Below are 25,840 nucleotides of genomic sequence, written 5' to 3' on the forward strand. Positions count from 1 at the left end.
CTAAATCTAAGAATTCTTTCTGTTTGTGGCGTGACGCCTCGCGAAGGGAAGATGGCCAGGAATTTCGATCGACTGATGAGAACTCAGCGTGTACTCTTTCGCTATTGAAGGTTTCGAAAGTCTCAGATTAACAAATTCTTCTGATTGACTGACAGCTGCCCAATCACCTTGCGCGCATCTCACTGCGGCTTGCCACAAAGTCAAATCGCGAATTTCATACGCCAAACACGCTGCAGAAGCTGCCAAGTTTGGGTTCATCTCCGTCCGTAACCGGTGTAAGCAGTAGTTTGGTAAACCATCGATTCCGAACTTCATCGCAAGTCGATACACGTCCGCTAAAATCTCCTGGCTCGGTTGGACTGGAATTTCATAAATCCATCGCAACGTGGCAATCAAAACTGGAACTTGCGTATCTCTAAGAACGATAATTTTAACATTCATTCGCTCTTCGGGCGTCACGAATTTCTTCATTCCGTAGGAGAAAGCGACTATTATAAAATACAAAATTTGAATCATCGCGGCGATGATACCATTGAACACGGTTCCGTCTTTCTGGAGCTTCACAACTGCTTCCACCTCCCTGTTCAAAGCCATCCCAACCTCTGAAGCGTTTAAAACGCGTTTCAAATAGTCAGAGTGTTCGCTCAAAACGTCCGCGTGCGCGTGCACTTTAATATCATCGATGACAAACTCGACGTTACCAACTTCGTGATAGCCACACTTTGGAGCGTGTAAAGACTGACCGAAATGTCCTCCAGATCTGTTTGTGATACCTTTACTGTTGAGTTGCGCGAGGACCTTGGCTTCGAGCGCGGCATTTCGAGAGGCGGCAAAACTACCCCCTCGCTCGAAAGACTCGTCCAAATCCTCGCTAAACGAACCAGTCGTCTCATTTTCGTTGAAAGAGTAATTCATTTCGCTATTATCGCCTCCACCTAAACCACCTCCACCACTGTAAAGAGTTCCACCGAATTCAGATTTCCCCGAGTTTGCGACTTCTAAATTCCAATGTCCATAATTTTCTGCGTCGCGGTCGACGAGAAATTGTTCCTCTTCATCTTCTCCGAGAGGAAACGGTAGCAAAGCTTCTAAATTAATCGCAATACACGCACTCACGTCTTTATTCGATACTTTCGTGGACGAACTTCTCGCGCCGTGAAACATGACTAAAGCGCCGTCTATGCACGTCCCGCAGTGTCCAAATCTCGGGTCTGTGTCTGCTATGGGATCGAGTCTCGCCCACTCGGCGGTTGGGAAATGGAAACAATACGCGTCACCGAGAACGACGACGTTACCGTCGTCGCTCAAGGATCGACCACCGTGGACGATCCAATTATTCCCAAACTTTGAGGCAACGTAAGAGGTTCTCGACGAAGGCACGTCGGATTCGTTGTTGTGCGCTACTTTTGTCCATCGAGGTACCTTCGCTTTACCATCCGATGATGTTTGCCCGCCTTCTAAAATCCAGACGGACATACCGGCGTCCATGTTCGAGGAAGCCAAAGATTCCGTGCTCGCCCGTCTCGAGAGTACCAGAGATTGTTCGATTTGCTGTTGAGAAGAAGACCCGATGAGTTGCGCCGCCGATTGCGTCTCATCCACCGCGATGAGTCCGCCCATCGACGACGAAGAGTGTATATTCTGCATGCTGCTGCTCATTTGAGAGCCACCGGCAGTCGCGGAAGACGGCATGGACGGACTCAACACGTGCAACACAGAATCTACCGCCGTTAAAGCGCACCCTTCTCCACCGCTCGGCCCTCCATGCCTGCTCTCGATGTGCAACCACTCTCTCTCGGCGATATCAAACCCATACAAATCTTCGAAACTTTCCACATTCAATCCGGGCCTGGCGTCTTTACCACCGAAAATAAACAAAACGTTCTCGGAAACGCACGCGCAGTGCCCAAACCTTTCTCTGGGCGCCTCCCCGATGGCATCCAACGGCGACCACGTCGCTCGAACAAAGTCAAACACCCAAAGGTCGTTCATCGCGCCGTATCTCCCTTGACCGCCGAAAACATACATGTAATCCCCGCTCATCGTCGCCGTGTGTCCGTATCTCCCCGGCGGCACGTCCGTTTTCATGTTTTTATTCTGCGGCGTCACCTCTCGGTTTTCGCCTCTGCCGGACCATCTCGTGATGGAATCGACAAACTCTCCGTATTCGCCGAGACCGCCGTAGGTATACAACTCGCCTTCCCAGACGACGCACGTGGACCCGTGCAAGAACGTCGTCTCCGCCGCGGGGTCCACAACAACCCCACTGCTGTTACTTTTTTTCTCTTTCATCGATCCTCCTCCTCCTCCTCCTCCTCCTGTCGTGGTATTTGTGGTTGGTGAGAAATCGTCGATCTGCTCGGCCGCGTCGATGTTGGTGCTCGTCATCCCGCCTCTTCGCGGTGAAGATGACACGTTGTTGTTGTTGTGTGATGGTACTACTCCTACGAGTAGTCGTAATCAAAATCAATCCCAAAACCAAACACACGCAACGAAATTGTGAAATCAATCCGCTCTCTCTTTCTGTCGTGTTATTCCCGTCGTCTCGCGCTCCTCCTGCGCATCATCAGTATCGATCGTCGTCTGAATCGTCGTCGTAAAGTCAAAAACAAGTAATAAGAGAGAGATACAACGAGAGAGAAGAAAGAGACCGCCTCGAAGAAGCTCGCTTGAAAAGAGATTTTTGTTTCTTTCCTTTTGTTGTGTTCTTGCGGTATTTTAATACGGCACGCGGGGTCTCATTTTTTTTTCACTTTTGCGGAAAACAAACGTTTGAAAAACTCTCTTTTTTCCGCAATTTCGCTCTTCATATCTTTTCCCTCTCTGCGCTGGATAACTACTGTACCTGTAACGCGCGCTTTTATTGGTGCTTCTTTGCTGAGTACTCATTGTTTAGCAGACACACGGAGAGAGATCTTTTCTCGTTTTAGTAATAATATAATAATAGAGTATAATAAGAATGAAAGAGACGGACAGATTGTTGTCGAACGGGGAGGCGACCACCATTATTGACGAGGACGCGGGTGGAGAAGGGAAATCAAAAATGTACGGAAGAATGGTGAAGACCGCAGGTATCGCGTCGCTCTTCTTACTCGCTGTAGCGGGAAAGAGGAATTATTACGACGACGATAAAGATATCGGTGGTGGTTTTGTTTCTTCCATGCTCTCGAAAGAAGACCAAGGTTTAGTAGATTCATCGAAGGCAATCTCGTCGTCGTCGTCGTTCAAGATTCTCAGCCAGTTGGGTGTTCAGCCGATTTCAAAGGTGAAATCTGGCGGTTTAATTGGAGGACAACAACAAGAACCGCAAATGATTTTAAAGTCCGAGTTCGCCTCCATGGACGATGACGAGCGATATTCGAAAGAATACATTCCGTACTCGATGATAACGCCGGAGCTTGGGAACTGGGGGCAAAGCACGAACACGGAGGAATACAAACGAGACATCAAAGCTTCGTTCGACCCGGAATCGTTGGGTTTGCCGAGACAGTTTGACGCGAGGAAAGAATGGGCCGAATGTAAAGGGTTAATAGGTACCGTCAGAGACCAAGGAAAGTGTGGAAGTTGCTGGGCAGTCGCAGCGACGGAAGTCATGAACGATCGAGTGTGTATCGCGCACGGGAAAACAGAAGAGTTATCGCCGCAGTACGCGTTGTCGTGCTACAGCGCGGGCGCCGGATGCGAAGGCGGGAACGTCATCGATACTTTACAGGAAGCGATCGAGAAAGGCGTGCCGACTGGTGGTATGTTTGGTGATTCATCGAGCGCGTGTTTGCCGTACGAATTCGAGGCGTGCGACCACCCGTGTCAAGTGCCCGGGACGATAGCCGAAGAGTGCCCAACGACGTGCGCAGACGGGACGCCGATTTCAGAAACGGAAATGATGAGGCCGACTTCGGAGCCGTACGAGTGTCCACCGGGAGATTGGAAATGCATAACGCAGGAATTGCACAAGTATGGGTCCATGGCGGTGACTTTTGGCCCTGTGTGTGATGATTTTTACGGGCACAAACACGGCGTGTACGAACAACCGGAAGGCGGGAAACCTTTAGGCTTACACGCGACGAAAATCATCGGTTGGGGATTTGAAGGCGACGACGAAGAGACCGGGAAAGGTGGTAAACCGTATTGGATTATGATTAACTCCTGGCAAAACTGGGGCGAACACGGTGTCGGGAGAATTGGAATCGGCGAAATGTCCATCGAAAGTGAAGCAACCTCGATCAAAATGTAACACGCGAGAACAAAAAAGAAGAATTCACTCGTCATCAGACGATGTGACTCAAATAATATACTGAGTACAAGAAGTGAATTGAGTTGATATAATATAGAAAACGAATTGTGATTGTAATGACCAATGTACCCATGTAGCCCATAATATCGATATAATAACAAGTAAAATCATAAATACTGGTACTGTAATACACATTTGGTACGCGTGCGATGTAAATATTAATCTAAGTGCGCTAAATCGACGTCGTCTGTGAGCGCTCGGCGATGTCTCGCCGCCTCTGGACCAAACGTCGTGGACATGAGTTCGATGAACATTCTCGCCGCAGTCATCAAACCACCCCCAGTGATGAATACCAACACCAATGCTCCTAAATCAAACCTCCCCAACTTACCTTTTTGGTACACAATCAAATGAATACCAGCTCTTTGTAGGTTGATTCTTTCCGCCGGCCAATTTTTGAAGACGTACTCTTGCGCTCTGACTTCCGTGTACCCGACTAAACGCACGTCCATTTGGCAGTGCCACGGAAAGTTCTCAGAGCCTTGCCCCGCCAAAGCCTTAAAAACATCAAATGGCGACGTATTTGAATACGTCAACTCCAAAGCTAAAGTCAAACCGTTTTGCCTCAACGTTTGCGTTTTCCCGTCGTATTCGTACAATTCGTCCGCTTCTAATAAGTATTCCAACCCTTTCTCCTGTAAACCTTTGACAATCACCGACAACTCTTTCTTTTTCAACTCGTTCGGATACAACTCCACGTTTTTCACGATGTCTCCAACTTTAATCACCACGTCTTTCGGCGTCTCCGAGAGAAAGTTTGGTCGAAAAATCTTCTTATTCGGTAAAGTCACTTGAAGAAATCCAGCGTGTACCGACCAAGACGTGGCCACGTATTCCGGTTTCACGTGGATCGCAAACTGTTCCGCCCCGGAGACTCTGAATATTTCTCTCTCCACTTCCTCCCACGACCCGCACTCGGGTTGCAGTTGATGGTCTCCTCTCGCGAGGCGACCACCTCGGCCCAAGTTCCCGCTCGTGTGAAAGTCTTTCATGATCAGATTCGTCGTCGAACTGCTGCTGCTATTATTGTTGTTGTTGTTATTGTTCTCTCTTCTATTTCTCTCGTCGTCGTTGTTCGTATTGGTTGATAAATTTTCTTCCAACTCTCCGGTGAATCCTTTCCGTTTCGCGCAATTTTTCGTCCGTCTCTCTTGATGAGATTCCACCCACTGCGTCGTGATAAACAGCGATTCTTTTCTCACCGGTTTCCCGTTGTTATGTTCGTCGTCCACGATGTTCCACTCTCTGCACGGCGGGCCTCCGTCGAAACAATAGGACATCAAATTCACGTCTAACACGTCTGGACGTTGCAACCACAAAGGAATCGGTTGATGAATCGGCCTTTCGTATTTCAAGTGCGAACTCTTGAATAAGATTTCGTAAAAGAACACGTACCCGATCAACAGAACGATTCGTAAGACGAAGTGCGAGTATCCCAACCAGTGCGGGTTACGGAGACGCACGTATTTGTACGTGACGAAAGTGGAAATGTAATCTTCCAAGGCGTTGCTGTTGCCAATTGCTCCTCCTCCGCCTCCTCCTCCTCCGCCTGAGAAGGTGGAGGATGCCACCATGGATGGGGGAATGAGAAGACGTCTACTCTTTAAAAACTGAAGAAGAAGAAAGAAGAGAGGGTGGTTGTCAATCGAGTAGTCAGACAGAAGTAGAGTCAGAGGAGAGTTTTTGTGTCGTGAAATAATGAGAATTATACTCGCTCGCTTGCTTGCGTGAAAGAGAGCAAATTTAGAAGGAACAAGTACTAATATATTTCGTTCTTCTCTACTACACAGTCGTACTCAAAATCATCGTTATTACATCATAACAAACTATTATTCAAGCGCGAATAGCTAATTACCCTTATTATAAAATCTACTTTACCACTCTCCATGCAACGAACACATAGTTTAGTTCGCGACGAAACCTTTCCCGGAAGAGGCCCCAGCCGGGATGACTTTCAAGACGTTGAAACGAACAGTCTTGGACAACGGTCTGCACTGGCCGACGACAACCTTGTCGCCTTCCTTGCATCGAAACGCCGGGGAAATGTGCGCGGCAATGTTCGAGTGTCTCTTTTCGTATCTCTGGTACTTTTTGATAAAGTGCAAGTAATCCATGCGGAGGATGATGGTGCGGTTCATTTTCGTAGACTTGACGACGCCGGACAAGATTCTACCTCTGATGGAGACGTTACCGGTGAACGGGCACTTCTTGTCGATATAGTTGCCTTCGATGGCCTCTTTCGGAGTCTTAAAGCCCAAACCAACGTTCTTGTAGTAACGGGTACCCGCTTTACCCGGCGCTTTCTTTCTCGTAGACGCGGCGAAACTGTGAATAAAGAGAGAGGGAAAGAGGTGAGTAAATACACACGTAAAAAGAGAAAGAGGAGAGAGAGATCCAAGAGCAAACAAGTTTCTCTTTCACCCGAACCGAAACGAAAATTCTAGGTAGCCGATGATCCAAGTTGCTGCTCTCGAACGACGACACGAGCCAAAGCGCGTTCATCAGGGAAGAACACCCCGCGAGAAAGATGCGGGCGGAGACTCTCGTTAAAAAAGCATCACCAATCGCATCCCCCTAACGGAGGCCCTACTCTCCGCCTTCAAAATGAGGGCTTCCTTCGGCCAAACGCGCGCATCTTTACCGGCCCATATTTACATCTCGCGAACGCGTATCAGACACTCTTCGTGCACGCGTGCACGCAATAATATATCTGATACGCGTTGAAGCGTAAACATGCACCGATACGCGCATCCTGGTGCCCTTAAACTCGCGTCGAAACTCAGCGCCCATTTTCCTCCTCCTTTCAAAGCGCCAAGAGAGAGAAATGCAGAGCGGAGGAGGACAAAAACACAAAATCCGGAATCCTCCCTATCTCTCAAACGCGCGAGAGAAGATCAAACCGTTCTAACTATTAAAACCGCGAAGATATACTTACCCAACGTTAACGCCGACTTGTTTTTGATAACCTCTCTCGTGCTGTACGTCAGCCATGGTTAATGAATGTACGCTATTTTTTTTTGTGAAGAAGGAGAAGAAAGAGCTTCTTTGGTTTTCTCTGTTTTTTGGTTCGTTTGCCAAAAAACAGAGAAAAGAGGAAAAGAGGAAGACGCTTTTTCGACCACGAAACGACGGAAACGTTTGATGACGGCACACTTTCTATTCACACAGACACACGGCACCAACATCACCATCATCATGGTTTTTACTACTGTTTTAAGTACCGTTCGCGTCGTGGCATCATCTGTGAGTCGTCATTCTCTCTCGTTTTCGATTCTTCCTCGTTTTTCTCTCTCTCTCTCTCTCTGCGCGCGCGAATGCGAGCCGTCCTTGCGAGCAGATTATTTACTCCGCTTTTTTATCCATTTCTGAAAAAATGTATTATCACACACAGGCGCAACAACAACAACCGCAACAACAGCGAACCAAAGTTGTCTCTCGCGCGTCCGCACCGCCGACGTGCTCTCTCTCCATGAGGCCAGCGCACGCGCAAACGGCGATTACCGATGACGCGAACGCGGACGTCGGCTGTGACTCCAAAACCGAAATGGCCAAAACCAAGTGCGTGCATCCGGAAAGAAAAGACAAGTCGACGTGGTGCAAAGACTGCCCGAGACGCGGGTAAAAGAGAGAGATTTGAGAAGTAGAAACATTGGTAACACACGTGTAATAACAACAATAACAACAACAACATCGACGACAAATAATAGCTCAATGACGATTTCGAAACTTATTAACGCTTCTCGTGTCTCACGAACGTCACGCCCAAATAGAAGAACAGAAAACCAACCGGTATCCAAGCCGAAGCGTACGCGACGTTTTGATAACGTTTCCGTCCGTCTAACGCGAACGTTCTTAAAATGGAGAAACCTGTAATGGGTTCGCACTCCGTTCCATCAGTGCTTTGACTTCGTAACCAGAATCGGAACGCTCGCTCTTGGTTCGGTGGGATGTTTAATTGGACGAACATATCGTCCAACCCTTCGGGCGTGCAGTGTTCCCGAAAGCTCACAGATCCACCGAATTCGTTCACCATGACCGCACTCCATCCCCACTGAATCCACGAAAAGTCGTAAAACCACTTCCAAATCACCGGTATCGTTTCAAAGCGTACGAAAAACCCGCTCACGAGCATATTCAACGTAGAAAAGACCGGCAGAACGACCCCTGGACCAATTTCGCCAGGAACCAAAGCACCGATCGAATAACCGATGAGCATACACACAATCATGTTGACAAAATTTGCCAAGACGACAAACCAAAAACTACCTTGAAGCCCGATGGAATAAAATATGATGCTTGTATACAATATCGCGTTGATGGCGCACGCGGGAATTTCCACGAAAATCTTCGCGGTGACGTACGAAAGCGAACGATAATACGAGTCGTGAAACTCTTTCGTGTAGACTTCGCGTTCAGTTTTTAGGTTGTCAATGAACCCTTGCGCCATAAACATCGGTAGAATGATCATTATGAACAAAATTCCGTTGGTATTTATGATTCCGCTCATCGTTCGGTCTTGACCATAAAAGAAAACGGAGAGCGTTGCGGCTAAGAGGGCATATATTATCACGCGGGAGAACCAGAACAACGAATGGAACAAATGAACAAAAAATTTGTATCGAATCAAGCAAAGCAGCTCGCCAAAAAGCGTACGCTCGTATTGCTTGTCTTCTTCATCGGTTCCGTTGTTGACGTTGATTTCGTACGTTGTCGTTTCGTCTGAATCCTCGTGATTTTTCGCCGCCAAGTCGCTTTGCTCGTAAAATTTTTCAAAATCGACCGAGTCGTTGAACGAGAGCACTTCGAGTAAATACTCCGACACGGAACATCCGGAGACGCGCTGAGGAATACCCGAAAGCGTTTCGAAAAAACGAACTGGGTTCTGACCCGCAGCGCCGAAATATACGCACTCTCGATTTAATAGAATCAACCCGTCAAAAACATTGTATATGTCCGTAGACGGTTGGTGGATCGTAGTGACTATGGTCCTTCCTTCGCGCCTTTGTAAATCCGCCAAGCACATCATCACCTCTCTGGCCATCTGCGAATCTAAGCCTGACGTAGGTTCATCCAGAAACATGCATCTGGGCTGACTCAAAAGCGCCGAGGCGATCGACACTCTCTTCTTCTCACCGCCCGAGACGCCTCGGACTAAGGCGTTCCCAAGATACGTGTTGCGACATTTCTCCAGATCCATCGCCTGAATAACTTGCTCGACTTGCTCGTACACCGATTGCTTCTCCAACTTCTCCACTCCAGGAATCTTAATCATCGCGGCGAACAAAAGGGTTTCAAATACGGTACTTCCTCCGTAGAAGATGTCTTGCTGGGCGACGTAACTCGCGTATTTTTTAATCGCCAAGGTCGTAGACGGTTTTCCATCGAGCAATATCGAGCCAGAAATAATCCCTTCGGTTTTGCGGCGAGTGATGATGTCCAACAAAGTTGACTTCCCAGCTCCACTTGGGCCCATAATCGCCCATAAACCTGGAGATATAACACCAGTCACGTTCGCCAAAATTGTCTTCTCGAAATATTTCTTATTTTGATTTTGTTGTTGTTGTTGCTCTTGCTCTTGCTCTTGCTCTTCTTCTTCTTGTTCAGATGACACAGCGCCGGGGCCAATCTCCTCGTCCGGCTCGTCGAACGGAAACTCTCTCCTTTTCTTCTCTCCCATCTTCTTCTTCGTCGATTTACACGTAATTTTACACCCGATGTTCTTCAAAGTAATCGTACATCCCGGCCGTTGCGAAAGCCTTCGAGGTACGACGACAGAGTGGAGTGGCAACTTCGAAGAGGACGTTCTTCTTTGTATTGCCGACACGGCGGCGGCGGCGGCGATGGGAAGAACGCGAGCGTCTTCTTCTCCAATCTCGTCGTCGTTCACGTTACCCTCCGCGCTGTCCGATGATGATACCGCGTTCCCCATCGTCGCCGATGATGGTGTGCGGAAAGGAGTTCAAAAAGTGCGTATTTTTGATTTTTTTTTTTTCGATTTTTCTCTCTCGTGTGATTGACAAACTTTTCGCCTTTGTTTGTTGATGTTGATGTTGTTTTATTACTACTACTACTACTACTACACGTTACAGACGTGCACTCTAATAATATCTATTCTAATTCTAAACGTGCGCTGCTGTGCTGTATTAATTTATCGGTACGCATATCAACATTTCGCTGGATCATCGTTCGTTCATCTCTTTCGAATCTGTTTCCACACGAAATACGACTCCACCGTGCCGTCTTTATTCTTCTTCGTGATTTTCTTCTTCACGCCTTTCCCGTGCGAAATCTCTTTTTGCAGCGCCATTTTGACCGTCATCGATTTCAACTGTTCCGCTCTCTCTTCGTGTTCGTTCAACATCTTATACGCGCCTCGGTTTAGCTTGGCCACTTTCTTCAGTCGTCTCTCCTGCTGTTTCCGTAACTCTTCTTCGTCGTAGTCGATTTCGTTCGCGCCGACGCCGACGAGTTGATCCGCGTCTTCCAATTGGCTATTTTTCGGTCGGTTAAACGCTCTACCGATCAACTCTCTCGGCGTGTCGAAATACGTCTCCGGCTTAAACGTCTTCGCTTCCGAGTATTCGTCCACGAATATCGTGTGTTTCCTCTCCTCGATCCCGGCGCCTAAACAGTGCAACGTTTCCTTCATCTTCTGAACTCGTTTCAACTCTGTTTGCGCTTTCAACGACACGTATCTCAAGTCTTGCGTTTTCATCAATTTCAGCTCCTCTTCGGTGTACTTATTCTGTTCCGTCGTCCTTTCCTCGTGCACGCCGTCTCGGGTCTTTTTCTTCTCCATGGCGAAATAAAACTCGTCCGGATTTCTCTCCGCCGCTTTTCGTTTCAGCACTTTTATCGCGTCTTCCTTCTTGTGGAAATCTTTCGCTCGCAAAACGTAATCTTTGTGTTTCTCGAGTAAACCGAGTCTCGTTCTGTCCGCGGGTTGCGAGCGCTCTTTGTGCGTCGTGCGCTTGATCGCGTTTCGCAAAGACGACGACATTGTGATTGTGATTGTGATTGTTGTTGTTGTTGTTGTTGTTATTAGTATTGTGTGTGTGTAAAAATGAAGAATTTGTCACAAAAAAACAGCCGCCAGACTGCACAAAAAAATGAGACGACGACGATGATTGTGTTGACTTCTCGAGGAAGAACGAGATGATGAACAAAGAGCGAGCGTATAAAATATTAAACCTAGAGGACAAATCGAGAAACGATGGAAGCGTCATCACGTCCAGAGACGTGGAGAAGTCGTACAGAGAGCTGCTCCATTCCAAACATCCCGATAAAGGAGGGACGAAAGAAGAGTTTTTACAACTGCAAAGCGCGAGACGAACCGCGTTGGGTGAACGAGAACATTTAGGACCATCATATCGGGGCAGAAGTGGTGAGAATCATCATCATCATCGACACTTTGTCTCTTCAAAGACGTTCCCGAAGCACTTGAAACTCATGCTCGGGAGTTTAGTCGTGGTCGTTTGCGGATTGAACGCGGCGAAGCTCAGCGCGAAAGAGAGGAAGAAGAAGCGGTCTCCCGGAGTGCGAGCGGCGTTAGGATTAGATGCGAATAAAGAGGAGAGCAAATGATATTAGTAATAGTAAGACATTGTATTATATTAGTTAAACTTCCGGGTGCTTCAACACGAGCAACTCCAACGCGCACTTTAACGCCTCCACTTCACTCTCGTCTTCGGAAGAATTCTTGGTGTTCAATTCAGTTTGAAGACGTACTTTTCGACTCTGCGCGCAGACTTTTTCAGCCTCGCGGAACTTTTCTCTGCACAATCCGACTTTGGTTTCGGATTCCGAGAATTGGAGTTGCAAGCTTTCGACCGTTCTTTTCTTTTGCACGAGCAAGGTGTTCAACTGTTCCAATTCGGGTAATATTTTAGCGTTGAGCTCGTTGACGCATTCCGAGGCTTCTTTGAAGCTTTTCGCAGCCGCGTGCGACTGTTTCAGAGCGAGGAGTTCGTTTTTACGACGCTCTAAAATGGTCAAGCGAGTTTGACAGTCGCGTTCTTGTGAAAGTGCGTTGGCGAGGTCGGCATTGATTCGCGCGTTGTCGCTTTCTTCTCGTTTTAATTCGCTTTGTGCCTCGCTGGAGAGTATCGTGTTCGTCGTTTCGTGAATGACCAACTGTTGCAACTCGTCACTGATGCTGGATTCTTCGGTCGTTTGTAAACGCTCAGAACCAGCGCGGCGATAGAGCTCCGATCGTTCTTTCATCTTACCAATGAGCTCCTCAGTTTCGGAAGATGTGCCGCCTTGCATTTGCTGCTTGTGTGCTTCTTTGCGCTCTTCTTCTCGAACTTTTTCATTGTACGACTCCAACGCGGCTTTGCTCGTTTCGTGCGTTTCTCTACACGAACTTACTAATCGATTCGCTTTTTCAGCGTTCGCGGATTCCAAAGCGGCTTTGTTTGCAAGATGTTCCAGCTCATTTTCTGCAATTTGCAACGCTTCTTTAAGTTCATTCACTTTTGTTTCCATTGCTTTCCTCTCGTCCTCGATTTCACTCGTCTTTGCTTCATTCTCACGGCTTTTCTCGACTGCGAGTTTCAGCGCGTCTTCAGTTTCAGTCGCGCGTAGAACGAGACGTTCGTGCTCCGACGAAGTGTTGTTTGAAGACGCTGCTGCTGCAGCTTCCGCAGCTGCGACTTTTTTTCTCGCTTCTTCTTCTTCTTCTTTCTCTCGAGCCCACTTCTCTTCTTTATCCGAAACGAATTTATCTATGTTGTTGGACGCTTCAATCTCGGCGTGTGCCCATTCGTTCAGCGCGCTTAAAGAGGCGCGCACGCGCTCGGCGTGCTGTAACTCTGCCGCATTCAGCGCGTCTTCTGTATCTTTAATCTGTTTTGAAAGTGAATTCAACTTCTCCTCGACATCTGCTGCAAGCTCGAAATCATCGTTTCGTATGGCGTCGTCTTGTTGTTTTTGCAATTCGGATTTGCGCTTGAGATGTTGGGTAGCATTCGTCGCCGAAGACAATCTTTTGTTGCTCGCTTCCATTTTCAATCGCTGCGCATTTTCCCACGACAGGCGACGCATGCGCACGTACGATTCTGCCGCTTCTACAACTTTGTCGACCTCATTCGCGACTTCCAAATCTAAAGCGACTCTTTGTATCCCAAAGTTTTGCAAAATAAAATCTTGGTCTTGCGAATTGAAGATCATCGGCGACCCAGGACTTATTGGTATCATCGCGTCTGGGGAAAGTTCTAAGGTTGGAGTCGTGACGCGCGAATACACCGGCGTAAACGGTTCGGACGTAGATTCTCTTGTTTGCAAAGAGCCACTGTCGCCACCACTACCACCACCACCACCGCCACCGTAGCTATGTGCGGGTGAAAGCACTGGAGTGCTCACTTTGGGACTTTCGTCCAGACTCCTACTCCCAGGAAAATGACCCTTTTCAACGATATCACTCACGACTCGTTCTGATTCCACCGCGTTTGCTATTGCTTCTACGCTATTAACTTTTGTCTTTTCTTCTCCTTCTTCTTCTCCTTTCGCTAGTGCTTCTGCTGATACTTTAGTTTCTCGTGCAAACTTCGTCTTCTGTTGAAATCTTTTAGCGCCGGGCGAGTTCCCGATCGGCACATCCTCGTTTGTAAACGAAGGGATGCGTAACATTGTAGTATTCGCCGAAGCCGATGCTTTGTTTATCGGCGGATTTATCGGATGAGTTTCTACTACGGCGGGTGGAGAAATAACAGCTTCGTGCATCAGCGTGGCGCTCGCGTAATCTTCTAGAAAATCGTCGCTTTCATCTAATGCGTCGTCTAATCCACTCGTCAATCCTCCCTGTTGTTGAAGTTCCTCCATAGATGGTATTTCTACCGCTTCCTCTTCTCTCGGAAAAAATCCATCTTCATCCTCATCATCTAGCGGTTGAACAGATGGCTCTACAACCGCAGAAGTCGGCAACGGAGGCACGTCCGCAGCAGACGACGCATCTCGGAAATCACCGAAAGCATCTTCGTCCAAAGGTAAAGCTTCTTGTTGTAATCCAAATCCAATAGAAGAGCTAGTTTTGTTTCTATCATCATCATCATCATGAGCTATCTTATTTCTATCGCTGTCTTCTACTGTTGTTTTTATGTTTGTTGTTGTCGTTGTCACCTCCATCGCTGAAGTTTGAACTGATGGCATCATTCCTTCAAAATCAATCTCTCGTTTCTCTTCTGCCACTTTTTCTTCTTCTTTTTCGGGATGAGGAGCAGGTGGTAGAGGAGAAGCCTCGGCGGCGGCAGGCGTTGGCGTCACGTTCAACCCGGCGAACAAATCCACCATCACCGGCGGAGCCGTCGTAGCTACCGGTGGTGGCGTTCTCAAGTCGTTCACCGGCGGTGAAAAAGCAAACTCCTCTGGCGCGTTGGACGCCACTACGTTCATCCCGGCAAACATCGGCGACGCGTTCGGCATCGTCGCACCACCACTCACTCTCATCGCCACTTCCACCGCGCTCTCTAAATCCTCCTCAAAGTATTTCACCTGTTGTTCCCACGCCATTTTTTCGTTCACATCTTCAAACATTGTGTTGCCTTGAGTCGTATGAACGCTCGTTTTCATCGCATTCGTTAGCCTTCGAATTTCATTCAGACGCGCAAATTGCCTCTTCTCGATATCCGGGTTATTCTCCTCGAACCCGAGTTGGTTTCTCTGTCTGGTTTTCTCCAGTAAATCTTTCGCTCGGTCGTAGACTTTCCCCAGATCTTGAATCGACGACGGGACGACGTTGTTATTGTTCGCAATCGGCGTTGTCGAAGATGAGTTGCGTTGTTGTTGTCTCGAATTTGCGTTCGAAGAATTCTGTTGTTGTTGTTGTTGTTGTTGTTGTTGTTGTCCTTGTTGCTGCTTGATCCCGAACAGCTCCCCGAGGCTCGATCCTTTCTTGAACATCTTTAATAAACGCTCTCTTCCTCTCTCTCTTCCTCTCTCTCGTTGAGGTCGACGATCAGATATATATATAGAATACTAATTGTGTTGTTAAACTTTACGACGAAAAGAATAATTAAATATCGCGGACTGGACTCTTTTCTGTGGACGATGTGAAACCTCCCCTCACATCTCTTCAACGCACTCTTCGTCGTTGTCGTTGAAAGAGATAAAGAGATGAAAAGAATGACGACGACGAGCAAAACTTTTCTGTGCCATTCCTGCCGAGCAGCGTACCGAAGCTCTTCTTTTTCTTCGTCGTCGTCGAGCCTTCTTTTGCAACTCAGAAGAAGAGGACAAGAACGGCGTAAAGATGATTTCATCACCCGTGCACACAACAACGGAGCTTCTTTCATCACCGCTGAACGACGACGACGACGAGAGGACGAGAAACTCTCATCTCCTCCTCGGTTTTTCATCCTCCGTTCTCCTCAAACTTCTTCTCGGACGAGAAAGATGACGAGTGGTGCGAGTGATGCTGCCACGTCGTCGTCGTCTGAAACCGCTCAAAACATCGGGGACGAGATGCCGTCCTACGAAGATTCTCCAAACGTACTCAGGAAAAGATTCCAGAGCCTGCGCAAACGCGCGGATTCCGCCATGGATATTTTGAACAAAACCAAGCTGGAAAAATCGAGAGAACTTTTAGAGACGAAACAGAACGACCCGGAGTTTTGGAGCAATCAAACCGAAGCGAAAAGAGTGACGAAAGAGTTGAGTTTTGTGCAGTCGCAGCTGCGAAGAGCAGAGTTGGTGGAAGCGACGAGAGACGACGTCGAGTTATCGCTGGAGATGTTGGAGGAGGAACAACAACAACAAGACGCGGACAATGGCGGCAACGATGAAAATAAAGGTGGAAACGAGGATTATGAACTCTTACGAACGGAAGCGATTCGATCGTCGATTAAGTTGAACGAGATGCTCTCGGAGTTTGAGACGGAGAAAATGCTCGGCGGGAAGTACGATAAATTAGGGAGCGAGTTGTTTATTTACGCAGGGGCGGGAGGAACGGACGCGCAGGATTGGGCGGAGATGTTAGAAAGAGCCTACTTGAATTGGGCGCAAAAAAGAGGGTTTAAAGCAACGATTACGAGCAGAAACAAAGGCGAAGAAGCGGGAATTAAATCTGTCACGATCGAAATTGAAGGCACGTACGCGTTTGGTTTCTTACGGTCGGAGAAAGGCACGCATCGGCTCGTTCGATTGTCGCCGTTTAAGAAGGGTGATTCGAGTCGCCAGACTTCGTTCGCAGCCGTAGATGTGTGCCCTTTGTTTGAAGACGAAAGCGAAGAGGCTGGGGAGATGAACATTCCGGAAAAGGATTTAGAGATTACGACGATGAGATCGGGCGGCGCTGGAGGACAAAACGTGAACAAAGTAGAAACGGCGGTGAGAATAAGACACATCCCAACAGATATTACCGTGCGATGCGACGAAGACCGTTCGCAAATGATGAATAAAGCGAAAGCGATGGTTAGATTAAAAGCAAAATTAGCGGCTGTTTTGGAGCAACAACGTTTGCAAGACGTGAAAGAGATACGAGGTGATGTGGTCAAAGCAGAGTTTGGCGAGCAAATTAGGAATTATGTGTTGCACCCATATAAAGTAGTAAAAGATGTTCGCTCGGGTTGGGAAACCGCTGACACGGAAGGCGTGTTGAATGGTAATTTTGACCCGTTCATGAAAGAATATTTACGGTTTAGAGCGACGGAAGAAGCAGCGCAATGATTATTTATAACTATAATTTACAACAGTGGAAGTTCGTTACCCCCAAAAAGGATCGACTTCTACTTTTTGCTTCTGTCCGCGCACGCCTCTTCTCCCACTCTTATCTTTTGTAAAGTTTCGCGTTTGCACGTGATTAGCACCTTTGAACGTCTTCTTAGCTTTTTCCGCTTTTAATTTGGCCCGAATAAGTTCCGGGTTATTCCCTAAATCTGCTCGACTTCGAATCGAGGACGCTGTCATCGCCGAAGGCGCCGGCTGCACCGGACGTCCATCTTTCGCAAGTTTATCTCTCTTTTTTCCAGCTTCACGAATTAAAGGACCAACTTCGTCGTCGTACTTCGGCACGACTGCGTTGGGGTCGTTCAACATAGCTTCAACTTGCGAAGCTAACGCGCTAACTTCATCAGGATTCAGATTTAGTTCCTCGTCGTGGAATTCGTCTTCTTCTTCCTCCTCGTCCTCTTCTTCGAGTTCATCTGGTTCGGATACTATGTTTTCTTCGCCACCACTACTTTCTTTGTCTTCATCTGATTCATATTCATCATCCTCATCATCGAAACCTTCTTCGCTGCTGTATTCTCCGTCGCTATTTCTATGAAGCGCCCTCTCTTTCGCTCTTTCCTCTCTCTCTGCCATCACCTCGTCGATCATCTTTTGGTGTTCCGAAGTGAAACCACTGGCTTTGAGAAGCGAATCGACTGACTTCTCTCCATTCTTCTCCTTCTCCGCGACTTCCTTCAAAATTTCATCAAAATCAGGATCAGGTTCACCCATAACGTCCAATTCCGCGTCGTACCCGTATCGTCTCAAGAAAAACTTATGCAAACACTCCACGTCTCTGTCAAAAAGCATCCTGGCGTTTCGGTGATGAATCGATACCATCTGCGGAAAATCAATCACGGTCACTTTCAACGTTTCCAAATGCATCATTATATTAAACTCGTTGTAATCGCAATGAATCAATCCACATAATGCCAACTTTTTCAACTCTTGCATGCAACTGTTGTACACCTTCCCAGGGGACATCATCTTCTTCACTTGCGTGAGCGGAAACCCATCCACCATCTCCATCAGCACGCAGTGTCGATTCAAATCAATCGCCTCGGGGACGTTGAAACCTCTCTCGTGCAACGCTTGCATGAACGCGTGCTCTTTCAACGCCGACAGCCTGCTTAAATATAACCAGTTAAAGCTCGTCCGTCTGTGTAAATAATCTCTCTTATTCTTCACCGCTTTAAAACTCGTTCTCCCGAGCCGGTGCAATTTCATCGCCATGTGCCTCCCCTCGTCGTTCACAACCTCGTACACGTCTGATTCTTTCCCGACACCGATTCTCCTCCCGACGCCACTTATCCGGTTTCTCATCGTGAACGCTTTTATGGCTAAGAAATCGTACCCTAAAGGCGTCAGTCTGTACCCGTCGTATTTCGAGTTATCGTGGTGGACTAATTTGTGTTTCAACAGTTCGCGAATGTGTTTGTAGCCACCGCCTTTTTTCAGACCCGCGATGGCGTTTATCAGTTGCACCGGGACAATCTCGTGGTTTTTCATGCCCATCTCCACCGCGACTAACGTTCGAAACGTGTCCTTCTCTATGTACCGAAGGATGTTCACGTCGAACTTCATCGTAAAAGTAGTGTGTGTGAAAAGGGGTGGCGGCTCCTCTCGAGTAAAAGATTGATTTTTTTTGTGAAGCAGCTCCACAAAAAAAAAAAAAAAGGTGAAAATAAATGCAATGGGAAGAGTTTTTCTCTGTATTACAGACGCGCTCTACTTTTGCTCGTTTTCACGAGCGTTGTTCGGATGCGTTTTCAAGCCTCCTTTGGGTGGACAACAAAATAAATACACATCTCTTCTTTCTCTCTTTTTTCTAACGTCTGGCGGCGATTTGTCGTCGACTGACGGCTTCGGCAAAAGTGGCGATGCGCTTCAAGTCTTCGCTGGCGCTGTTTCTATCGTTGCTTCTTTTTCGCAGCCCACTTTCGTCCAAGAGAAGAAAGAGAAGAAGCGTCTGCGCTTCGCCGTACGAATCCGTGGCCAAGTTGAAGTTACCGACGAGTTCTTCTACCGCGCCCGCGCGAGTGAGCTGTAAAGCACGATCGTGCGCGAGTTCTAAACCGTCGGGCAAAGACGATTTCGCGTCGATGCCGTAGTTGACTATACCTTTTGCCGCTTTGTCGCATCGAGCGTGCGTTTTCATGATTGCAGCTTCGATGCGTTTCTTAATCGCAGTCGCCTCGGCGTATTTCGCTTTGTTTGTATTATTTTTCGTAGGAGTATTCGTCATCATGACGCTACTATCCGCGCTCTCAGCTGAGTTTGCCAATGAAATTTGCGAAAGATGCTCGTCTAAACTCGAGGGACTCATGGATATCGGAGCGCCTCCTTCGCTCACATCTGAAGACGTCGCGGAGTCTGAAGAAGCCTTCATCGAGAACTCTTCACAAGCCGCATTTATGAGACCGTGTGCCGCATCCAACGCGTTTAAGGAGATTAAACCAACACTCAAAGCATGTAATCTACTCCCTGCGTTCCAGTGCTCTGCACTCGCGTCTCTTAAACATGCCGCCGCGCGCTCTAAAAGTTTCGCTTTATCCATATTGCTCGTGATCCTCGCGAACGGTTCGGTACCGCGAGATGAAAACGATTGCGTGGAAGACGACGACATCGTTCCCGCCCCACTCGATAGTTTCCTCATCATTTGCTGATTCGTGGTTGATTTGCTGAGTAACTGTGAAGGCGACAGAACTGGCGAAGATGCTAACGGCGACGAGGCTAACATCGACGACGTTTTGAACGACGACGATTCGCTGTTCGGTGACGCGACGACAGTGTCGGCGTCTTTCTCCTTTTGTTGTTCGCGGTGAATTATTCCCGTCGGTGGAAATTCTTTTGGGCTCGTGCCTCTCGATAATGGCGACGCCCCGAGTCTTGGTGGCGTTTGGTGACGAGCGGATACGTTTCTTGAGGGGCTTCTTGGAACAAATCCAGTTCCTGGAGATGTCACCATGACGTAATCGTCGTCGTCAATTTCTTGAGATTCTGGAGCGCCTCCAAAGGCCATCGACGGCGGCGAACCAGGAGTAAATCTAGTGAATATATTTTGCTGCTGCTGAGGCGAAGAAGAATACCGCTTTATTGCTGTCGCTGCTGCTGTTGCCGCATTCTTACGACTTCCTCCGCGCAAATCTCTCGCTGCGAGCGCGATCTCATTCCTCACCACCTCCGAAGGAGAGGTTCCGAAGCACTTGTACGAAGACGACGCGGAATTTTCTCGCTGAAGAAAATTATTATTATTCAGTTGGATGGGAACGCTCCTGGTTGGCGCAATTTCTTCCTCTATAATCGTCTGTCTCATCGAAGTGTTGCTGTTGTTGCTGTTGTTGTTGTTGTTGTTACTATTGCTGCTCAGTTGCGCTTCGTTCATCGAGTCCATTTGAAATTGCATGCCTTCCCCATCTTCATTGCTGCTTCGTCCAGACGAAAATTTCTTATTATTATTGTTAGCATTGCTGCTGCTATTATTAATGTTAGTATCTACGCTCATTGCTGCCGCTAACTCTGCCGCTGTTGTCGCCGCTGCCGCTGAATCCGTCTTCACAGCAATACTCGCACTACCACTGCTACTGCTTATAAAAAATGGATGATTAAAAAACGCGTCAAAACCGAGGCGTTCTCTCGGATCTCTACGTAAAAGCGACCGCAACAAAGCGACGCACTCCGGCGAAAGCGTCTCGGCAATCCTCGTTGGAATTCTCGCATCCGACCGTTCGATGTTGTGCAACAACTGCACTTGGTTTTGTCCCGTGAAAGGTACTTTTCCAACAACCATCTCGAACAAAATCGCTCCAACGCTCCACAAATCCGCCTTCGCGTCGTACTTTCGATATTTCAATATTTCCGGCGCCATGTATAACGGGCTCCCGCACACGGTGTCAGCCATCCCTCCGTGCGGTTGAATGTACCTCGCGAACCCAAAATCGGCAATTTTCAACGTCGCCTTTGCGGTTCTCTCGCTCAACAACAAATTATCCGGCTTTAAGTCTCTGTGCACTAACGATTGTAAACGCATAGCCGATAAACCGTTCGCCAACTGCGTCATGAAATGTTTCGCCACGGCTTCACTCACGCGTCCTCGTTTCCGTATAAACTCGGACAAATTCCCACCAGCGCAATACTCTAATATTAAATACACCCTCTCCGTTCGCAAATCGTCCACCACGTCTACCAACTTCATTATGTTCCTATGCTTCGCGTTCCTCAACACGGTAATCTCCAACTCCAACGCCTCTCTCAGTTTCGGTTGTAAACCCCGCGTGGACATTTCTTTAATCGCCACGGTTTCTTTCGATTGCTCGTCGAACCCTTTCCAAACCGTGGCAAAAGAGCCTCTTCCGATGGGTTGGTTCTCCTCCGAAGAGAAAATCGCGTATTCGTTCCCGGATTTCATGTTTCTGATTATTTTTTTACCACTGTTATTCGATGAAGTTGAAGTCGGTTGCTTTCTCAAACCATCTCCTTTTGAGGAGGGGGCAGACATTATTTATCTCTCTTTTACTCTCTCTGTCCTCTGTCCTCCTCGCGTCTGTTTTCGTCTTCGCGCGTCTCGTTTTATTATTATTATTACGCAGATGGACTTTGAGACCACGCCAAAAGCGACGCTCTTCTTCTTCTTTTCTTCTTCTTTTCTTCTTCTTCTTTTTGCCGCGCTTTGATGATGGGGAGAGCACGAGGAAATCTCTTTTCGAACGTTTTATTTAAAGCAAGCGGATAAATCTCGTCTCACCAAACAAACAAAATGCTTTCTCTCTCCTTCTCTTCGACGACGGACGCAAAAGAGGTGGTGAGACTGTTGCTCGAGAGCGAGAAGACTCTCTCTCACTCTTTGTTCTCGCCGCACCCTTCCTCACCCGCGCGCGCGTTTCGTCGGTGTCTCGTTTTAAGTGAAACGACGACACGAGAGACAGCAGAGATGCGCGAGCGCCTTTTGAATAAAAAATTTCTGTCGACGCGACAATCGATAAATCCCAACTGTTTTATTTAAAACGGAAATTTAGCCCCCTTGTCTTTTTCTGTTCGAAAAAGAAAGTTGGAGGAAAGCAGAGAAAAGAGAGGAAGTATTTGGAGGAACGCTCTCTGTCTGCGAGAAAACTTCGTCTTTTTGTGCTCTTTTCTGTCCTTTTTCTCTCTTTCGCTTCCTCATCATATTCTTTTTTCCCTTCAGATTAACAGATACATATACATATAGATGATGATGAAGACGACGACGACGACGATTTCGCAAAAGTCGATTTTGTCCCCGTCTCGTCGTTCTCGTTCTTCTTTCAAAGGAAGGAGAAGCGCTTTTGGTGAGCAAAGGAGGGGGAGGATTTTTTGTTCCCGCCAAGATGATGATGACTTTGGTCATCATCATCATCATCGGATGACGACGACGAAAAGGAAAAGGGAGAAAAAGAAGAAAGGTGGAGTGGTGTGCTTTTCGTGCGCAGACGACGAGGAGGAGGAGGCTTTACTAACAACAGCAGGAGCAGAAGCATCGACTTTGACGTCGTCGTTATCGTCGTCGTTTGAAGACGAAGAGCTCGAAACCCGTCGCGCTTCGTCGTCCTCAAAAGTGTGCTCGTCGTCGTCGTCTTTTCGTCTCCCCAAGACAAAAGCGACGACGACGACGACATCATCATTCATGGATCGCGTTGAAATGAACGCGCCACTCGCGCTGAGCTCGTTTATGCTCATACCAATGGGTGTTATGGTTGCCCCGAACTTTGATTTAGAAGGACCTGGGTCGGTTATTCAAGCGTTATCGGTGCTCGCGTCGATCATTTTTGTACACGAATCTGGTCACTTTCTCGCCGCGAGGACGCAAGGCATACACGTGAACAAATTCGCAGTCGGGTTTGGACCGAACGTGCTTTCGTATCAAGGGGAAGAGGTAGAATACTCTCTAAAAGCGATACCGTTGGGTGGATTTGTCGCGTTTCCGGACGACGACGTGGACTGTCCGTACCCGCCGGACGATCCAGATTTGTTACGAAACAGACCGGTGAAAGACCGAGCGATTGTCGTTTCGGCTGGGATTGTCGCCAATTGCGTGTTTGCGTTTGCTATTTTACTCGCGCAGGTGAACACTATTGGTTTGACGTACGCGAAATACGCGCCAGGAGTGATTGTCAAAGGATTCGTCTCGCCCTCGGCGGCAGAGTCGGCTGGATTCAAAAGAGGCGACATCATTTTGCGCATCGACGGCGAAGATTTGGAGGCGGATGCAAAAACGGTCAATCAAGTCGTGAACAAGATCAAAGCGTCGGCGAATAAAAAACTGGACGTCGTCGTCAGTCGAAAAGGTGAAATGGTAAAGTTGAACTTGATTCCAGATGAGACGCCAAAGACTTTAGAAGGGAGAGTAGGCACGAGACTGGAGGCAAATTCGGTGTTGTATAAGAAAATGGCAAAAGGTCCCGTGGATTCCATCAAGTTAGCCTCGAAAGAGTTTGGCAGATTGTTCACTCTCGTCGGTAAATCGTTGACTGGATTAGTCACCAATTTCAGCCAGTCGAAAGACCAAGTTTCTGGTCCGTTAGCCATCGTTGCCGTCGGCGCGGAGGTTGTCAGGAAAGACATCTCCGGCTTGTTCCAGTTTGGCGCGGTTATAAACATCAACTTAGCCATCGTCAACTTGCTCCCGTTGCCGGCTTTAGACGGTGGATTTTTGTTGTTGTTAATCATCGAAGCTATTCGAGGTAAGAAAATGCAAAAGGAGACGGAGCAATCCATCACCGGTGCCGGCGTACTTTTCTTATTGATCAGCGGCGGAGTTTTAATCACGAGAGACTTGACTGATTTCGCCGTCAAAGCGTTTGGCTTAGATTTGTAAGTAGAGCGTGGCAGAAATAAAGATTTAATAGACTACTGTGTAATAATTAATTTTGATACCAAAACAAATATAAAGCTACCTAATAGATATACCAAGTATGGCAGGAACTCTCTTTTAAATGTACATGTTCGTTTTCCTCTCTTGTCTCATAATTTCTCTAGAGTCTCTCTTGGAAACGCCTTCCGCCACCTCTCTTTGTCGTCGAACCGTGTACAACTGCGCAACCTTCTTTCTCAAAATGTCAAAGTGATGTCCTTTAAACGCCTTTCTCGTCGATTGTTTCACTCTCAACGAGTACAACATTTTCTTCGTCGCCGCAACTTCCGCCAAGATTTGTTCGTTGGACATGTTCGCAAACTCAGACGCTTTCGTATACTTCAAACCGGTAAATTCGTCCGCCGCAGCTTCTTCTTTTTTGTCGTCCCCATCGGCAGCGTGAACCGTAAAGGCAACGCGTTTCGGTTGTTGGGATTGTCGTCTAAACGAAGTCGTGGTGCTCAATCGCGCGGCCTGTTTTGTGATGATACAATAAGTGAGGGAGAAGAAGGGATAAGTTTGACGAAATTCGCAAAGGAGGAGAGAGTCCCCGAGAGAGACCCAAACACGGATAAAACGCCGTCATCATCCATCGCCGGCCTTTAACGCGTGTTTTACGACGAGGTCGGCTTTAAACGAAACGATCGAGTTCGAATCCGCACGAAAACATATTTTCCGCGCGCGTTCTGCACGCCACGTCTTTTCGAAACCCATCGCATCATCGAGCACAGAACTCCGCCGCCCTTTTTTTTTTCTCTCTTTAATGCGCGCGCGTAAAAAATCCTCTTCAGGTTTTAAAGAGAGAAGAGGGAAATCCGCCCGCTCGAATTTGAGAGAAGAAGGCAAAAAAAAATGAAAGACGCGAAAGACGTACCGATGAAACCGTCGCGGAAGTGGATAAAGTAAACATGTTCGCGCGTTAATTTTGTGTTCGTGAATTCTAATAAGAGCTCGCTGTCTTCTTCTACGCGTCAAACAAAGTTTCTAGTGAGGAGGAATTCCGCTAAAAAAATCACCTCGAGAAAAAAGGGCAAAAAAAACAAAGAGCAGCCAGAAAACGTTTTTTAGCCAACAAGCAGCCTTATCTGGTTATTCTCGTTATTCTCTTCTTTACTTTTTATACACGAACCTATTACTCTACGTTTAATACTACTCTAATAATGTTCTCCGTTACCAGCACTACTACTACTACTACTCAAGCCGCCTTGCGCGTTACTGCGAAGCCGACGACGTCGTCCAAGAGAGGCGCGTTGCAAGTCGTCGCCAACGCCAAAGTCGACGCGTGCGACAAGAATTCCATCATCGTTTCCCCGTCCATCTTGTCGGCGAACTTTGCGACTTTAGGTGCGGAAGTGCAAGCGGTGGACAAAGCCGGCGCGGAATGGATTCACATCGATGTTATGGATGGTCGATTTGTGCCGAACATCACCATTGGCCCGTTGGTTGTTGATGCTTTGAGACCAGTCACGGACAAGGTTTTGGATACGCACTTGATGATCGTGGAACCGGAGTTGAGAGTGACGGACTTTGCGAAAGCGGGGTCGGACATCATCTCCGTCCACGCCGAAGGCGCGAGTACCATTCACTTGCACAGAACTATCGGTCAAATCAAGGACTTGGGTTGCAAAGCGGGCGTCGTGTTGAACCCGGGAACCCCGATTACGTGCTTGGAGTACATCATCGACTTCGTCGACTTGATTTTGGTCATGTCCGTCAACCCGGGCTTCGGCGGTCAATCGTTTATTGAATCGCAAGTGCAAAAGATCAAAGAGATTAAGGCGTTGTGCAACAAGCACAACGTCAACCCGTGGATTGAAGTCGACGGGGGCGTCTCTCCGGCCAACGCGTACAAGGTCATCGATGCCGGGGCGAACGCCTTGGTCGCCGGTTCCGCCGTCTTCAACTCTCCGGATTACGCCGCCGCCATCGCCGGCATCAAGGCGTCCAAGAAGCCGTAAGTCTTCACGTAATAT

The 25,840-nt window shown here is 47.8% G+C and overlaps 13 protein-coding genes across 13 annotated transcripts; 5 read left to right on the plus strand and 8 right to left on the minus strand.

Annotated features, from left to right (window-relative positions):
• Positions 1-6: 6 nt before the first annotated feature.
• Positions 7-2,388, minus strand: Bathy05g01550 (predicted protein; the record flags this gene model as incomplete). Its single annotated transcript, XM_007513147.1, has 1 exon — positions 7-2,388. One exon carries the CDS (start codon positions 2,386-2,388, stop codon positions 7-9), a length of 2,382 nt encoding a protein of 793 aa, XP_007513209.1.
• Positions 2,389-3,043: 655 nt separating this feature from the next.
• Bathy05g01560 (cysteine proteinase, putative) lies at positions 3,044-4,234 on the plus strand (the record flags this gene model as incomplete). Its single annotated transcript, XM_007512873.1, has 1 exon — positions 3,044-4,234. One exon carries the CDS (start codon positions 3,044-3,046, stop codon positions 4,232-4,234), a length of 1,191 nt encoding a protein of 396 aa, XP_007512935.1.
• A 218-nt stretch (positions 4,235-4,452) lies between these two features.
• On the minus strand, positions 4,453-5,868 carry Bathy05g01570 (unknown protein; the record flags this gene model as incomplete). Its single annotated transcript, XM_007512940.1, has 1 exon — positions 4,453-5,868. One exon carries the CDS (start codon positions 5,866-5,868, stop codon positions 4,453-4,455), a length of 1,416 nt encoding a protein of 471 aa, XP_007513002.1.
• A 330-nt stretch (positions 5,869-6,198) lies between these two features.
• On the minus strand, positions 6,199-6,432 carry Bathy05g01580 (40S ribosomal protein S11; the record flags this gene model as incomplete). Its single annotated transcript, XM_007513287.1, has 1 exon — positions 6,199-6,432. One exon carries the CDS (start codon positions 6,430-6,432, stop codon positions 6,199-6,201), a length of 234 nt encoding a protein of 77 aa, XP_007513349.1.
• A 1,592-nt stretch (positions 6,433-8,024) lies between these two features.
• On the minus strand, positions 8,025-10,223 carry Bathy05g01590 (ABC transporter family protein; the record flags this gene model as incomplete). The annotated part of the gene is made up of 1 exon (XM_007513084.1): positions 8,025-10,223. One exon carries the CDS (start codon positions 10,221-10,223, stop codon positions 8,025-8,027), a length of 2,199 nt encoding a protein of 732 aa, XP_007513146.1.
• Positions 10,224-10,484: 261 nt separating this feature from the next.
• Positions 10,485-11,294, minus strand: Bathy05g01600 (predicted protein; the record flags this gene model as incomplete). Its single annotated transcript, XM_007512919.1, has 1 exon — positions 10,485-11,294. The coding sequence occupies one exon, from the start codon at positions 11,292-11,294 to the stop codon at positions 10,485-10,487; it is 810 nt and encodes a 269-aa protein (XP_007512981.1).
• Positions 11,295-11,911: 617 nt separating this feature from the next.
• Positions 11,912-15,193, minus strand: Bathy05g01610 (viral A-type inclusion protein; the record flags this gene model as incomplete). The annotated part of the gene is made up of 1 exon (XM_007513142.1): positions 11,912-15,193. One exon carries the CDS (start codon positions 15,191-15,193, stop codon positions 11,912-11,914), a length of 3,282 nt encoding a protein of 1,093 aa, XP_007513204.1.
• Positions 15,194-15,685: 492 nt separating this feature from the next.
• Positions 15,686-16,957, plus strand: Bathy05g01620 (peptide chain release factor 2; the record flags this gene model as incomplete). Its single annotated transcript, XM_007513232.1, has 1 exon — positions 15,686-16,957. The coding sequence occupies one exon, from the start codon at positions 15,686-15,688 to the stop codon at positions 16,955-16,957; it is 1,272 nt and encodes a 423-aa protein (XP_007513294.1).
• Positions 16,958-18,464: 1,507 nt separating this feature from the next.
• On the plus strand, positions 18,465-18,638 carry Bathy05g01630 (unknown protein; the record flags this gene model as incomplete). Its single annotated transcript, XM_007513033.1, has 1 exon — positions 18,465-18,638. One exon carries the CDS (start codon positions 18,465-18,467, stop codon positions 18,636-18,638), a length of 174 nt encoding a protein of 57 aa, XP_007513095.1.
• A 189-nt stretch (positions 18,639-18,827) lies between these two features.
• Positions 18,828-21,497, minus strand: Bathy05g01640 (predicted protein; the record flags this gene model as incomplete). The annotated part of the gene is made up of 1 exon (XM_007512821.1): positions 18,828-21,497. The coding sequence occupies one exon, from the start codon at positions 21,495-21,497 to the stop codon at positions 18,828-18,830; it is 2,670 nt and encodes an 889-aa protein (XP_007512883.1).
• An 882-nt stretch (positions 21,498-22,379) lies between these two features.
• Bathy05g01650 (predicted protein) lies at positions 22,380-23,831 on the plus strand (the record flags this gene model as incomplete). Its single annotated transcript, XM_007513315.1, has 1 exon — positions 22,380-23,831. The coding sequence occupies one exon, from the start codon at positions 22,380-22,382 to the stop codon at positions 23,829-23,831; it is 1,452 nt and encodes a 483-aa protein (XP_007513377.1).
• Positions 23,832-23,945: 114 nt separating this feature from the next.
• Positions 23,946-24,179, minus strand: Bathy05g01660 (predicted protein; the record flags this gene model as incomplete). The annotated part of the gene is made up of 1 exon (XM_007513014.1): positions 23,946-24,179. One exon carries the CDS (start codon positions 24,177-24,179, stop codon positions 23,946-23,948), a length of 234 nt encoding a protein of 77 aa, XP_007513076.1.
• An 848-nt stretch (positions 24,180-25,027) lies between these two features.
• Positions 25,028-25,825, plus strand: Bathy05g01670 (ribulose-phosphate 3-epimerase; the record flags this gene model as incomplete). Its single annotated transcript, XM_007513004.1, has 1 exon — positions 25,028-25,825. One exon carries the CDS (start codon positions 25,028-25,030, stop codon positions 25,823-25,825), a length of 798 nt encoding a protein of 265 aa, XP_007513066.1.
• Positions 25,826-25,840: the final 15 nt, after the last annotated feature.

This window comes from Bathycoccus prasinos, assembly GCF_002220235.1.
Source record: "Bathycoccus prasinos genomic : chromosome_5".
Taxonomy (NCBI): Eukaryota; Viridiplantae; Chlorophyta; class Mamiellophyceae; order Mamiellales; family Bathycoccaceae; genus Bathycoccus; species Bathycoccus prasinos.